Below are 14411 nucleotides of genomic sequence, written 5' to 3' on the forward strand. Positions count from 1 at the left end.
TCTCTCTCTCTCTCTCTCTCTCTCTGTACTTGTTGCATATGGCAAATAAAATGAAATACATTAAAAAGTATGAATTAAATAGGACCATGACAATTTTATTACAAGATAAAGACAAAAAAGATGTAATATCATATTGTAATTTGTGCTGGAAGCATATACAGTCAAATACTGTTTTACCATCAAAACTCTATATATATTTGTATGCTGTATTTGTTTTACCTTCTTGAATGTTCACAGGCGTGGGTTTTCGGGAGAAATCTGGAGTCATCTTTCCTTTAGGAATCTCCTCCACACACTGAGTGATCATAACACCAGGAACTCTGGATCTTTTTTGGATAGCCACTGTTAAAAATCAGAAGATAAGACTTTTTAATGGTGTATATTAAACCATGTGAGGTTGTGAACACATAGAGTACAAGTACAGTGAAACAGGCAAAAGGTCTGCAAGGTACAGGAAAAATACAAAACAGTAGAAATGTTTTGTGTGTGTCAGTGATATTATTCACATTTTGTGTAGACCTGGGCAAAACAAATCATTTAATATCGTTTTTTAATATTCATGTGTTGAGGGCCATGAGTTATCTCACCAATCCAAGTCTTCAGTTTCAGTTTCAGTTGATTTAAAAAGACAAATCAAGGGGTCCTCATGCGTTTCTTCAAAATATGTTCAACTGTTTTGCCAAGGCACACTGTTGACTCATCTTATATATAGTTATTGTAAATCATTATACAGCACAAGTAACGAAAATACGTTTTGCATCCAACCAGAGTGCAAATGTAACGTTAAAGTGCATAGTAGTGATTCATCTGGGTATAAAATATATAAATTAGTACTACTGACTGAGTAATAGTGATAATCAGATGTATGTACAGGGTTGTAGTATTAATATGTACAGTGATACAGGTAGAAAGACACTATGGTAGTAAGTCATACTGGCCAGCAGTGTTATATATATATATGGTATATACAGCATTATTGTACATGCTATCATACAGAGTGTATATGCAGGTGTATAAGTAGGTATATAGAAGGATTATATGCAGGTATATTCAGACAGATATGGATATAAACATCGACTCGACTATAATTATATAATAAATTTTATTTTATTTTTTATCATTCCATTTGGGCTGTGGCGGGTGCTTAATGTCTGAAGGAGTCAACTGAAGGCTTCTCATCCCCTGCGAAAGCATGCAATTGGTCCACTGATGGATACATCTTGATATTTGTCTAGTCTAGTGTGTTCATTAGATGGGTGAAATCCTCTTTCAGTGCCTCTGTGCCCGTTTCTTAGGCAGTTAGCCTCTCTGGTATGAGCGCTATTAGCGTTAGCCATGCTTCTAGGCCTCTTTGCTTTTGGAAAGAATGATAAAAAATAAAGAAAATTATTATTTGCATTCGACTAAGAGGTTGGCAGTCGACTACGGCTCCTTTCGATCGATTAGTCGACTATTCGACTAATCGGGGTCAGCCCTACAAGTGATTTGATTTGTGTTAGATTCCTATTAATGATATCATCATAATTAGAGTTTGGTGAATACATGTGCCATCTCATAATCAGAAAGCATACATAATGAGATCAGATTAGATCATCAGTGTGCATAGATCATAGAACAAACATGCTTTTTGGTTGGAATGTTAAATTGGAACGTTTTCCAACAACATCCCCACATTATCACTCCTACCTTTGCCCTCGGGCACCTCGTCATCATCTGGTTGCGTAAAATCATAAGGAAGCACATGAAAGAAGGCAGATAACAGCTCACGAAAAACACCTTTCAACCCATTTGACAGGAAAAGCACAGACATTTCTATTATGCTGTTTACTATAGCTATATGACTTCATTCACATAAGAAATTGCAACACACATAAATATCAAAGTGAAACCATGAACAGAAATATCTACCCCTCATCATGTCTATTATATTATCTAAAGAGATAGATCTATGAAATGTACTGTAATACTATAACAGACTAAACAAAAGACAAAACGCATTGAGCCAAGCTTATGGACAGTTATTATGTTGATCATTCACACACTAAAGAATTCTTGAAATGACAAGACAATCTGCCAAAAAAGACATTGTCAACATGTCACGTATATTTAGAGAATCCTCCTTGCCTCAAAAACATTTACAAGAGTTGCCAGTTATTATGTCACTGCTTCACTGAGAAAACTACATTTTCGATTCCGTTTTTCCGTTACAAGCCCACTCGAGTTAGAATGTCTGGAGTACGTTTTCATTAAATTCAATGTGTCATCTCTCTATGGGCTTTGCAATACTTGGCATCCAGTCAGGGTTCTGGTAGCCTCACTTTCTAAGCATTGATTCACGTACTATCAAATGCTGATTTAAACTTCAATCAGCTGCTTGCTTCTTCATTCCGATCAATCCTGGAAGAGTAGTCTTGACATTGGTAGAACACATGATAGCTAGAGTAAAGGAGAAATATGTTGGCAGTAGAAAGCTGATATCTCTTGCACTAGGAATTATCCTCAGCCCCCAGAACTGGGCCCACTGAAATGAGGACAGTTTCCTTTCGCACAGTCGACTACTAATACTCCTCACTCAGAAGTAGTGTGTAGGCTAGATGACAATGTTGCACTTGGTGGCCATATTATGTCCATGGTGTCATTTCTCAATTTGAAATAACATTAGTTAGTTTGTCAGGTTACAAGTCTGTGTTTCATACTGTTATACGTACAGGAGAAACACTTTCTTCTCTTTAGTTATATTCCATCATCAACATTACTTTCATGGACATACAAAATTAGAGGTGGGGGAAACACTGATGGCTGCTAATACATGGAGGACAATGATCTACTTTTAAGAAGGGTTTCAGACTTTATGACAGATGTGTAAGGAAGATGAAGAATGCTTACAAGAAAAGCAGTGCTATTCTTTTTCCTCTTTTATTCTCACACCTGCAGCTAATTTCATTATTGGGCTGATGACGTTTTGGATATTTGTCAGAAAATATAATTATTGAGGGAAATACTGCCATTATAAAGTATTTGCCACATGGTAACCTGTTAGCTTAAATAAACACCTGCTTCAGTTTGATTATTCAGCAGATTAGTATGGGCTATACTATACTATTACTATACTAATAATACTAATAGTTGCAAGGTAAGCATGTGCTTAGTATGGACTTATACCTATGAGCCTAGTAGGCCTATGAGCTGTATGGGTGCCTACTTAGCAACTATACCATTGACAGTAAGTTCAAAGCTGCAAAGTCCATTGAAAACACTGAAGAACCTGCATTCTGTTTGTACAATGTGGTACAATTGTTTGTGCAATGCGGTGATGTATATCCTTGTTGTTAATTTGAAGAGGAGGCAGAATGTCCAATTATTTTCTGAAAATTATTCTTAACAATAGTCTTAACACAAGTCAGGAGCACATTTTAGATTGATTTTTGGAGCAAGTCTGTCGAGGCAATGAGCAGAAATAAAGTTGTCAGGGATTGATAGAAACTATTTGTTAGCTACTGGAAATGGACAAAGCATTTGTTAATGTCAATATTTCCCTTCAGGGTGTATTCGAAAGGACATGATCTGAGGTTATTTCAGAAACGTACCTTTCCCTTCTGGGGCCTGGTTTGGATCTGGTTTCATTGTAGCGTCTTCAATTACAGGCCAAATCAGAGAATTCTGGGATGCTTTGTAACTGAAAGACAAATGTATGGACAGTATAATACTGTACATGTAGGTGTAGATTGTGAACATACAGTCAAGTCACCAAGACCTAAGAATCCTCATGCATTCTTTAGATGGTGTCACCTCATATTTCCTTTCTCTTTAAAATATTTTTACTGTAATTGACAATTTACATTATTGCCTTCCACAAATGTTTAGCCGTGTCCAAATTCTGTGGATAATGGGGAAATTAAGCAGTTTTTCTTTATAAAAAATAACGTGCATTTTTTTTTATCACATTTCTTAATGTTATATAGGCCTACTTTTTTATCATATGGGATTCGACATAATTTTCATGAACTTAATATTAAAGTAATTGTAAATGTAAATGTAATTTGCTCAAGTACAGTAGGTTAGTAGAACTTTCAATTTGAAAAGCATTTTTGTCTAATAAGGCTAAAACTGACAGGATGTATTGCTATGAGTGCTGTAACATGTCTGGCTGTGTGACGTTAACTTGTTAGCATTAAACAATTACTGTACACCTGGATAGCTTAGCAAAGAGCTACTCAGGCATTTTCACTGTTGGGATTTCACACACTGTGGCTTAGGCTTATGACCATGCAATGCCTGGTCATATGGCTCTATATTCTCTCAATATACATGTAGAACGACATATAATTTACAGATACTAGCCAAAATCGTTACTAGAGAAGACAACATTGTGCCGGACGGCAGGAAGACAGGAAGTGAAGTGAGTCACTGGCTCAAATTAAATCAAATTAAACCAAATCAAGTACAAAACAAGGAGCACCATTAGTGACCAAAGCATGGCACTGCAACTAAATAATAACACAGATATAGTAGGCAGTAGGCACATGTGTGACTCTTACAGTGCCTCAGACCAACCTTCAACCTGTACCTTAGCTAAGGAGGCTCTCGGAAACAGCTCGGCAACTAAATGAACACCTTAAGGTAGAGCTTGCGGCGCACGTAGCACTAAGGAGGCTCTGAGAAACCCAGCCCAGTTATATTTGACCTTTTAATCTATAACCAATAAAACTATAAAGGTGTTGATTTGATGTATCACATACAGTCATGCTAAACGGAGAGAAAATTAATTTGTAGGATTCTATTTCACTCTATCCTACTCAATGCTGTGTTACCAGATTACCAACAGCTGACTGAGTTTAATAGGTCACATTCCTTCTAAGAAATATAGGCACACTATCACAATCTCTAACATCAGTCCTATTGAATAAGAAAAAGGTTCATATTTTAATTTGATTGAATTTTGACTTTTATATTTTGAGTATAAGCATATAACATCATAATACATTGAACGTTTTTCATTATGTCCAGTGACTAAATGAGCTACTTTAGGCATAATTCAATTTGTATACAGGTTGAATTTCAGCAGAATAAGCATTTGCATTAGGACAATATTCTTGAGGAAAAGCACCTCACTAACACAAATCTCAAAATGTTTTGATGGTTTTGGTGTATTACGGTATGTAGACAATACCGCTGTCTGTACTGTGATAACACAGTCTACTGTCAAATTGTTGCTCCTGTTATACCGGCATATCGCCCACTTTTTAATGAGGTGCTTTTTCATACCAGTAATCATGCAAACATTTTGAGCAAAATGACAGCAGTACCATTTCATTATATTAAGTTCATGTCTGTAAAAGATGCAGATGATGGTTTCAGATGGATAAGCCATATTTTACAAGCTGACCATATTTCACAAGCTCCCTTGGAATAGCTAAATCTGTTTCTGTCTTAAACATCAGAATGAAAGATATTCTGGGTTTGCTCCATTAAATCAGTGAAAATGATTGACAGGAAATCTTTCATGTCCATCCCTGTTGAAATAAAAACACATCGTCAGACACTACTTACTTCTCAATTCGACGTTCTCTAGATCCAGATCTTCTCCTTCAGCTTGAACTCTTCTCACTATCCTATATTTCAGCCCGCACCGCTTTTTGTTAGGTCATAAAGTATTAAGAGGATACGTAGAAACCCCTTACATGGTGGAAATCCATTTCGTAAAAGATTGTGTTGCAGCAATGATGAGGGGCGGAGGTTGTTCATACGTCATCCCTATAAAACGTCACAGTTTTTTCACTTCACAGTTGGCATTATGTCCCAATGTTCCTATCATCATCGGATAAATCCAGTCAATAGTTTCCAACAAGCACTTCACAATATAATATACCAATATCAGTTACTAGTATCATTATTAGCATTCCATTATAGAATTCAATAAAACCATTACATTTTCCAGATGAAGTACAGATACAGTAACAACCTCACAGCCAAGTTCTTCTGATGTATGGATGTACAATAGCCATGTAGTGCATTTAGGCAATGGCTCTGCTGGCTGACCCACTGGGTCACCAGTAATATGGTCACTCCATCACTTTGTTTATTGGTCTATAAACATCAACATGATACATTTTATAGAGTAAAATGATCTTTGGTTGATAATACTTATGCTACTTGTGAAATAAGACCTATCCTATTTAGCCTTCAAAGGAATTGACCATTCGATTTGGGGATTTGGAAAGAATTCAGTGAGTCACCCAGCTTCTATCCTAGGCCTCATAAAAAGACGGTTGTGCCTTGCAGTTCTGCCTGTCATACCAAGGGGTTTAATTTCACATTGAAATACGTTGACAAGGCATGACATACCCAGACACTTTGACTACTGACAACTGCCACCTTGGCCTCATAAAAGACAAAGCTGTGACCTAACAGTTGGAAAAGCCTAAAGACATGAGAAGAACAAACACAAACATCACCCTTTGACCTGACCAGTGTAAAGGATGTTGTTATATCAGAGACACAGAGGAAGTGAGACCTTGGTTCCTTGGTGAGACCTACTTCCATCATCAGCTCTGAAAAGATTTGCAAACCTGAGAACTGAATGGATGAAAGATAAATGAATAGAGTGGGACATTAAATGGCTTATACCAGTACAAGTAGAGGAGGCTTATTTGATTGAACAACATATTTGCAGTGTTTAATGTCTCAGAAACGTATTGACATTTTAAAATATTTTTTATATTTTGGGTGCACATTGATGATGTATTTCCCCCTTTACAGATAACAAGGGTAAGCTAGGCTAGTGATTTGGCTATTTTTATTATTTTATTTGCAGGTTTGATATTTCTGATATTTAAGTTGATTGCTATTCAACAGTCGTATAGGTGCACATCAACATATGATGTTTGCGTTAATGATTTGTCAGTGATGACATTGCCGCCTATACATTTTCCTATACTTTAAGCACTTTCGTTATATCTCACTCCTCTTTGTAACTCTTCTAGTAACATCAGCCAATCTGAGGTCATGTACATAATTGTAGATAATTATCTTCATCTGAGATAGTCATCTGAGGTATTTGTCTAATCAGCATCTTAATATATATGTGTATAAATGTTAGCCTCACTTGATGGTACATGGTAGGGAAACAATATGTCAAATGTATTTAATTGAATAAACGTGTGCCTTTTTTATATACACATGTATGTCAAATGTTTAAATGTGAGCAGGAGGATGTGAGCAAACTTCTATGTATTTCCCAATATCTCTCTTAAGTTTGGATAATCTTTTTTTGTGGTCGTTTGGCTGACGATGCAAAAAGGGCTAATTCTATATTTGCATGCATGCTATATGATCTACTCTTAGAATATTTATTTGTGATCTTAAGTGGAGCCATTTGGAAAGGCAATGAAAATGTATACTTCGCTCAAAAGGGATGAATGTAAAACTGAGATGAGTGGTGACGTGAGCTAGGTTACTGGAGTCTCCTCCTAATGGACCCATGCTGAGAGCGGTTAATGGTGCAATTTGAAACAATGCTGCATGCATGGCAATGATATCATATCTGTATCTCAAATGTCAGGATTTGGCGCCTCTGAGACTGCCACTGAGTTCATTATTGTGAGTCATGTCCGAATATTTGTGATAATATTAATGCCAACTAAACTAAATGATAACAAAGTGATAGAAAAAACACTGCACACAATTACCAAATTTGTTTATTTATTGCAGTCATCCAAAAAGAGTTTATTCTTGTGAGTCATGTCAGAATATTTGTGATAATATTAATGCAGGCTGAAATGAATGATAACAAAGTGATAAAATACCAAATTAGTTTATTTATTGCAGTTCCCCCATCTAACCTTTGCAAGAGAATTTTGAAATGTCTATGTATTAGGTACAGTTTTGACTCGTTGATGTCATTAATACAAAAAGTATGGTTATAACATAACTAAAACAATATAATTTAACAGAACAAAATACAATAATAAAGTTATGCCAGATCTAGAATTGTGTAATGCTTTGACCAGCACTTAAAAGACCACCCGCATTTCATTGTATACTTGTATGCCGTGACAATTAAAACTCTTGACTCTTGACTTGACTTGACTAAAATAATAATAATACACACACAGTCTACACAGCCTATGTAATGAACTGAAACAGTATACAGTACTGTACTTGCCAACTCCATACTCATGTTGTAAATACACCTGTAGTGAGATTAAAAGGCTGTGCATTTAGAGCAAGTCTTCATGCTTGTTCAATCTGTGGAGAAATAACAAGGACATGAAGAATACCATGAAGAAGTTGACTGTCTAATTCAAATGTATTCACAGAATGAATGTACATTTAATTAAAACCTTACCTCTAACCACAAGTTTAGTGGAGCACTCTGCCCTGCCAAAGGAGTTGACGGCAACTACTTTGTATTCGCCACTGTCCTTGGGTTGGACTCTGAGGATGTACATGGAGCATACGCCGACTGCGTTGGTGATGTAGTAGTTGCTGTCCGAGTTGATGCAGATGTTGTTAAGGTACCATGTGACGGTGGGTCTTGGGAATCCTCGGATGGCACAAGTCATGAAGAGCTGGTAACCTTTAGGTGGTGTGTGAGCTTTCAGCGGGACCAGGACAGATGGGGGTCTCTCAAAACTGATCTCTCCTAGGTTACTTCCAGATAATGACATTTGAACTATACAGGGGGAGATTCAACAAGAGAAAATGTTAAACGTTTACTGGATTAGCTTATAATTGATATACTGCAAGTGATCCCTTGTCATTACTTCAGAGTATACAGGATATGTTGTATTTTATAGTAAGTAAGTACTTAAATGGGTACATACCAAATTAAACCAAAGCACAAGTAAAATAAACTATTTAATTAATTGAACTGGATTCAGACAAGAACCAATCAGTCCATTCAGAAAGATAAACAGACAACTTTTCAGATAACTGCTGATTTTCTGTTGAGTGCATTCATAGTATAACAAAAGACAATATGCACACAGTAATATTAAGGACTCATGGTTTTACATGGTTTCAGTTGCCAATAGTTTGGCTCCATTTCCTGTTCAAACTCAACCCACATCTTGAACGTAACCCACCTCTGTTGCTGTTGATGCCCCATGTAGGAGATACTGATGGCTCAGAGGGGCCCATGGCATTCTTGGCAAAGACACGGAAGTGGTACTCTCTCCCAGGGCTAATGTTGATGGCAGTGTATGTATTGGTGAAGAGGCGGTCTCCCACGTTTTTCCAGATCCGTGTATCTGAGTCATATTGAGCTACCACATAAAACAGGCGGTCATCCAACTCCTGGTCAGGAGAGGGGGCCCAGGATACCACCACTTTGCCTTGAACTGTCTGCTCCAGTGCCACTGGACCTGGGCTCTTGGGTTCATCTAGGACATAAGCACATTATGAAGATTACATTTGTCGGATTACTTAGTTACTTAGTTTCAAGTTCAAGTTTCAAGTTTCAAGTTTCTTTAATAGTTGTCATACAGAAGTACAGAATACTTTTATACAAAATGCTTCTTACTGTTGCGCTCCAGAGACTGTGCAAGACAAGATACGTATGAAATAAAATAACATAGTAAAATTAGAAGTAAAAAAAATGAGGTCACAGTGTTCAGTTTAGACATATGTACAATGTTCGATGCAGAATAGACGTAGTTACCATACAATATACAATACTGTGCAGTGTACTAATATACAATACTATATAGTGCAAGGCAGAAATGGAGAAATGGGACGAGGTGCAATTTAGGTACAATTCACAGTAGGTGTACGAGTTGTAGTGCAAATCCTTTATCAATAAATATAAAGTGTAAGTGTGTTTGTGTGATCTAAAGTGTGGAGAGTGGGTGCTGCAGTGTGTTGTTTGTTTGAGTGAGTGTTATGGATTACACCATGCAATTTCTCCCCCACTTGCACCAGTGCCACCAAATCAAATATGAACACATACAGGACAGGGTCAAAACATGTCAAAATGTTTTTTTCATATTTACAATTGACTTCATACAGTTAAACCTGTAAATTATTGCTTACAGTTTCATTTAGTTTCTGTTATTATGGATTCAATAATAAATCCATCATTTTTTAAGTTAATATAAATGCAACACATGTGTAACTGTTAGTGTAGGTCAGCGTGGTGGTGGTGGGTATCTAGCTAGCTAGCTTAGCTCTACTGTTTGCTTACCTAAATGTCGGTGCTTCAACATCTAAGGGATGCAGCTTTTTCACCACATAAGCTGTGACACTCAGTTGCCTCTAGAGCAGTCTTTCTCCCCTTCACATGAAGTTAAAACTAAGTGAAAGTGAAACCTAAAAATAGCTGCTAGGGATAATAGCAAGAGTGTCACAGTATTACAAATTAGTGTTTTTTATTTGAATGTGGGCACTGTAATGCGAAGATTTACGAAATCGGTTTTATTTCCATAAATAAAATAAAAAGCATACATACGGGTGGGGGCGGTGGGCAAAATGTACTCAGTGTATGCCTGGACACAGATAATCACAGACTACCATGGAAAGCCTAGTGTATACCTTGTCAAATAAATGCCCAGCATCTGAAAAATGTTAACCACAGTCCCTACATTTAATGCGAGTAGGAAGCAAAACAGTAGTCTTACTTTTATTAGAGTTCACTGCCTTCCAAAACTTTGCAGGGTTTGCATAGCAGGGTTTGCATTATGAATTGAAAATGGGGGACCCTGATGTAAACAACAATAATAATAATAATAATAATAATAATAATAATAATAATAATAATATAATAATAAAAAAAAAAAAATAATAATAATAATAATAATAATAATAATAATAGATCAAATTTCTATAGCGCCTTTCATAGAACCCAAGGTCGCTTCACAATCAGGACAAAAAATAGGGCTAGGGAAGTAGGGGGAAAAAAGGGGATGAGGGCAGGTAAGGGATAATGGATAATGGACCTAATCTAATCTAAACTAACTGATGGGGGAAAGCCTTGGTGAAGAGGTGTGTTTTAAGAGCAGTTTTGAAGGTGTCCAGGGTTGGGGCGTTGCGGATTTCGGGGGGGGGGGAGAGAGTTCCAGAGGGTAGGGGACGCCACACTGAAGGCTCTGGCCCCGAAAGTCCGTAACCTGGTGCGAGGGATGGAGAGGAGACCTAGATCAGAGGATCGTAGGTTCCGGGATGGAGTGTGTTGGTGGAGGAGATCAGACAGGTATCGGGGGGCGAGGGCATGGAGGGACTTGTAGGTGAGGAGCAGGAGTTTGAAAGTGATGCGGAACTTGACTGGGAGCCAGTGGAGGTGGATGAGGGTGGGGGTGATGTGCTGCCAGGGCTTGGTGTGAGTGAGAACCCTGGCAGCTGAGTTCTGAACATACTGGAGCCTGTCCAGGGCTTTGATGAATGAGTGGATCAGGGTCTCAGCCACAGAATCAGAGAGTGAGGGTCGGAGACGGGAGATTTTTTTGAGGTGGTAGAAGGCAGACTTGGTGACGGATTTGATGTGGGAGTGAAATGAAAGTGTGGAGTCAAGGGTGACGCCCAGGTTACGGACTTCGAGAGACGGGGAGATGGAACAGCCGTCAACGTGGAGGAGGAGATCTCCAACCTTCCCGAGCAGTGCCTTGGGGGCCACAACCATGAGCTCTGTCTTTTTGCTGTTCAGTTTCAGTAATTAAGAAAATAAACAAGACAAAAGTATTTCTCTGGTCTGCATCCCCTTAACAATTGTGTGTATTGAGCCGTACTGTATTGTACCCATTCTGCAATCTGTTAATAAAGTTTCAATCAATCAATCAATCAATCAATCAATCAGGTAATTCGATCTAGATGATAATTAGATTTGGCCTTTCTCACTGATGATGTGCATTTATTATTAATTTGTGTAAACGATTAGTGTCCTTACCTGTGACTCTGACCTCAATGTCGAAGGAGGTTTCACCCAAGGAGTTTTTAGCCTTAATGGTGTAGATGGCTGAATCGGAGTTCTTTGAATTTGGGACCACAAGCTGAGATGTTCCTTCTGTATTGATGACTGATACCCAGGGAGATATTGGCTCATTATCCTTCAACCAAGAAATCTCTGGTGGAGGCTCAGCCTAAAGATATCAATATATATGATCAATATAGATATGAAATATACAGCTTGTATTATCTCAGTATCAAACAAAAGTAAAGAAATCTTGACATGATAATATGTCAGGAATTCCAAAACATGTAATGTGAAATGTATTTAATTTAACCTTAATTTACAAGATATGTGTTTTAAATTGTAAATGATTGAAGTTTTATCCTACTACTATAATTGGAGAGAGGTCCGCTTGTCTGTCTGTCTGTCTGTACAGACACATTTCTGTCACCATAGACACCATTTGGTGCGTTCATATAATAAATTTGACCGTTTTGTTTACAATCCAAGTTAAAACAAGCATTTTAGAGTTTTAATAGAAAATAAGATGCATGTGTCAGTTAACACTTCAAAATGTAGATCAAGTAATTTGGTAAAAGGACAACTCTGTTAGAAAGAAGAGGTTGGGCCTTTAAGATCGTATGACAGAATTGTGAGGAGAACTTATTTGGAATTTGTGGATATCTGATCCATACTGTACCTCATAGTTTATTTTGACACGCACAGAATTCCCGGCTCTGACAACAATGAAGTCCACCGGATCTTTAAAACAAGGTTTCACTAGATGGAAACACGGAGAGAGAGACAAACAAACAAACAAACAAACAAACAAACAAACAAACAAACAAACAAACAAACAAACAAACAAACAAACAAACAAACAAACAAACAAACAAACAAACAAACAAACAAACAAACAAACAAACAAACAAACAAACAAACAAACAAACAAACAAACAAACAAACAAACACACACACACACACACACACACACACACACACACACACACACACACACACACACACACACACACACACACACACACACACACACACACACACACACACACACACACACACACACACACACACACACACACACACACACACACACACACACACACACACACACACACACACACACACACACACACACACACACACACACACACACACACACACACACACACACACACACACACACACACACACACACACACACACTTTATTTGGTTCCACAAATAATATTACATGAACAGGGAATCAAATGTATCAGGGCCAAGCAGCAATGGACACTTAAGGGTACACATAGCACCTCCTTCTCCACGTGGCTAAGCTGCCAATAATAGCCGAGACAGAGCAATATTTGGCAATTTGTTTGGCTTTTCTTTTAGACATTGCAGCAATTCTCAGACCGGTCATGGGGCATTTGTATACATGGCCAAGAATTCCGAATACAAGTACACTGTATCTACACCTGTACCCAAGGTTCGCCATCACATTGAGCAGTGGTTGGTATTTGATATACTTGTCCCGGAAGGCCTGGTCCATGTACAGATCAAAGGCACAGCCTACTTCTATGACCAGCACCTCCCTGTGGCTGGTGTCAACAAAAACAACATCCGGTGTATTTGGTATGTTAGCAAAGACGTCGTTGGTAAGACCAAACATTGCTGCACTAGATGGTGAGATGTTCCGGCCTCATTCATGAAGCGATATAAGAACAGATTTCGTTCTTAACTAGCATTTCCTCTTATTTTGTTCTTACCTAGGATTCAGCAATGTTTTCTTATTGTTGCTTTTCTCTCAGGCAAGACCAAATTCTAAGAGTGGTTGAGAGCACTCTTACCCAGTCGGCCTGTCACGATAACACATTTTGCTGGGCGATTAATTGTCCCAGAAATTATTGCGATAAGTGATATTATTGCGGTTTTGAGAGAAATAATTTTTTTGAGAAATGTATTTCCCAGAAGTTTTCAATCAACTTTTTTTTTTACTAATATAATGATAATAGCATAATAATGCAAGGAAACCGTTTCAAAGTGCAATAAACCTTTATTTAACATTGGAAGACATTTTAAATATCCTAAATTACTACCTAACCAATCAGATATGAGGTAGTGTCAGAAGCAGAGTAACCTCGTTCCCAGTTTTATCTCTGTGAGAGCAATGATAAAACTAGCAGAGCAATGTGTGTGGACAAGAGGTGGGTTGCTACGTTTACTGTAGGAAGGGGCTTTTAGACCCATGTTTTTATTTTTTGCTTCGAAAAGAGGGACATCCTCTCAATATGCGGGACGTGGGACATTAGGTAAAATGGCTGTGCAGTATACAACCAAAAGCGGGACACCTGGTCACCCTAACTGTGGCTCGCGTTTGTTTACTGTGGCTCGCGGATTATGTGATGGGCAAGCTACTTGGAAAATGTAGTAAGCTACACTACCAGTTACTCTCGATTAAAATATAGCTGAACAATAATAAAATAAACACAAATATATACTATCTCTATTGGAATGGAGACTTTTCAGCA

General features: G+C 37.8%; 1 protein-coding gene across 1 annotated transcript in view; it reads right to left on the minus strand.

Annotated features, from left to right (window-relative positions):
- The window catches only part of LOC311229623 (immunoglobulin-like and fibronectin type III domain-containing protein 1), a gene marked incomplete at both ends in the record, with an annotated part of 89754 nt that overhangs the window by 33819 nt on the left and 41524 nt on the right, over window positions 1-14411 (minus strand). The window contains 4 exons of the mRNA XM_084315699.1: window positions 1687-1713; window positions 8348-8674; window positions 9087-9383; window positions 11879-12007. Of these exons, the coding sequence (XP_084171825.1) occupies window positions 1687-1713; window positions 8348-8674; window positions 9087-9383; window positions 11879-12007 (780 nt within the window). The remainder of the gene's footprint in view (window positions 1-1686; window positions 1714-8347; window positions 8675-9086; window positions 9384-11878; window positions 12008-14411) is intronic.

This window comes from Notolepis coatsorum (assembly GCF_963971535.1).
Source record: "Notolepis coatsorum genome assembly, chromosome: 6".
NCBI classification, from domain to species: domain Eukaryota; kingdom Metazoa; phylum Chordata; class Actinopteri; order Aulopiformes; family Paralepididae; genus Notolepis; species Notolepis coatsorum.